Consider the following 1,697-nt stretch of genomic DNA (forward strand, 5'->3'; position numbering starts at 1 on the left):
TAGTTGCACCTCAGATGGCTGCTAAAAAGCTTTTAAGAACCCAGTTGCTATTTACCAAAGTCAAACATTGTCTTTGTGGACTATGTTATGCCTCTTGACTCTGACATCCCCTACATGCTATTTCATTTGCTTAAAAAAAATCCTCTCTCTCTGCACTTCCCAGTAACAAACATGTACTTCATATTTAATTGGTTAAAATACCAAGAACCGAATATTCTTTTTAATGTTGTTGTTGTTACATGTTATTGAGTCATTTGGGACTCATAGCGACCCTATGTACAAGAGCCCTAAATGCCGCTCTATCCTGTGCCAACCTCACTGTCTCAAACACATTTATTCCCACCACTCCACTCACAGAATCGATCCATCTCATCGAGGGCTTTCCTCTCCAGCGCCATCCCTCCACTCTCCCAAACATGATTTCCCTCTCCAAGGGACATCTGCAACATGCCCAAAGTATGTCAGACAAAGCTTCAGAATCCTTGACTCCAGGGAATATTCTGGCTTCACTCTCTCCAGAACAAACCTGTTTGTTCTCCTAGCAGTCCATGGTATACTCAACACTCTTCTCCAGCACCACAGCTCAAAGGCATCAAATTCTCTTTCTATCAACCTTATTCACTGTCCAACTCTCTGATGCATAGCACGTAATTGCAAAGACTATAGCCTGGATCAGGCGCACCTTAGTCTCCAGCCTGATGTTGTTGCACTTCAGTACTCTTGAGAGGTCCCTCACAGCTGACTTTCCCAATGCAATTCGTCTCCTGATTCCCTGGCTGCTGTTACCAAGAGTGTTGACTGTGGAACTAAGTAAAGTAAAACTGTTAACTATCTCAATCTCTTCACCATCCATACTGATGCTGCCAATTGGCCCAGTGGTGAGAATCTTTGTTTTCTTGATATTGAGCTTCAATCCATATTGAAGACTGCAGTCCTTGACCTTCTGCAAGCGCTTCAGGTCCTCCTCAGTTTGAGAGCAGGTACTATTATTAAAATGGGTCTGTTTGCACGTGGTTTTTGTTTTTAATGTGACCATCCGTGCATTTTCTCTTAGGACCATTTATCCTACAGAAAGTTTCTTACCTTCTTTTTTTTTATATGCAGTGGGAAGGAGGTAATTCTATTTGTGGCCTCTAGGGGGGGGTTTCCTCTCAGCTCCCGAAAATCCTACAAAGACAGCGCGGGCTTCCGCCAAGGGGTTCGGCGAAGTCCTGCTGTCATCTAGCTGCCAGAAGGAGAAAGGACACCTTTGCTGCTGGGCGGTTCACCAGGCGACCGAGACAGCACCGGAGCCGGGCCAAAGAGGAGGGCGCAGGAGAAGAGATGCTGACCGGCCGCAGGAATTCTCTTTTCTATTGGCTGAAGGGCTGTCAGCCATCACCGTAAACCAATGAGCTCATGTCGCTGGATGGTGTCATAAATTATGCGACTCCTCCCATCCACGATCTAGCAACGCGTCTAGCGACCCATTGGGTAGACTTCTTGTTCTTCCAGGGGTCTCGATCGTCTAATGTGCGCCCCGCGGCGGTACGTGCTGTTGCAGACGTTCTTCCTGATGATCCTCGAAGGCGCCCGACCTCAGTCTTCTTCCTCCCCGCCGGGGACGGTGCCCACCGCTTCCTCCCGCCCGGGGACGGTGCCCACCGCTTCCTCCCCGCCGGAGACGGTGCCCACCGCTTCCTCCCGCCCGGGGACGG

General features: G+C 48.9%; 1 protein-coding gene across 1 annotated transcript in view; it reads left to right on the top strand.

Moving 5' to 3' along the window:
- Positions 1-1,510: 1,510 nt before the first annotated feature.
- LOC102856776 (tectonic-3-like) overlaps positions 1,511-1,697 on the top strand; it is a 42,943-nt gene continuing 42,756 nt past the window's right edge. Inside the window, exon 1 of the mRNA XM_006880210.1 lies at positions 1,511-1,666. Within this exon, the coding sequence (XP_006880272.1) occupies positions 1,511-1,666 (156 nt within the window). The remainder of the gene's footprint in view (positions 1,667-1,697) is intronic.

Source organism: Elephantulus edwardii, unplaced genomic scaffold (assembly GCF_000299155.1).
Source record: "Elephantulus edwardii isolate Elephantulus edwardi_28Jun2011 unplaced genomic scaffold, EleEdw1.0 scaffold00006, whole genome shotgun sequence".
Taxonomy (NCBI): Eukaryota; Metazoa; Chordata; class Mammalia; order Macroscelidea; family Macroscelididae; genus Elephantulus; species Elephantulus edwardii.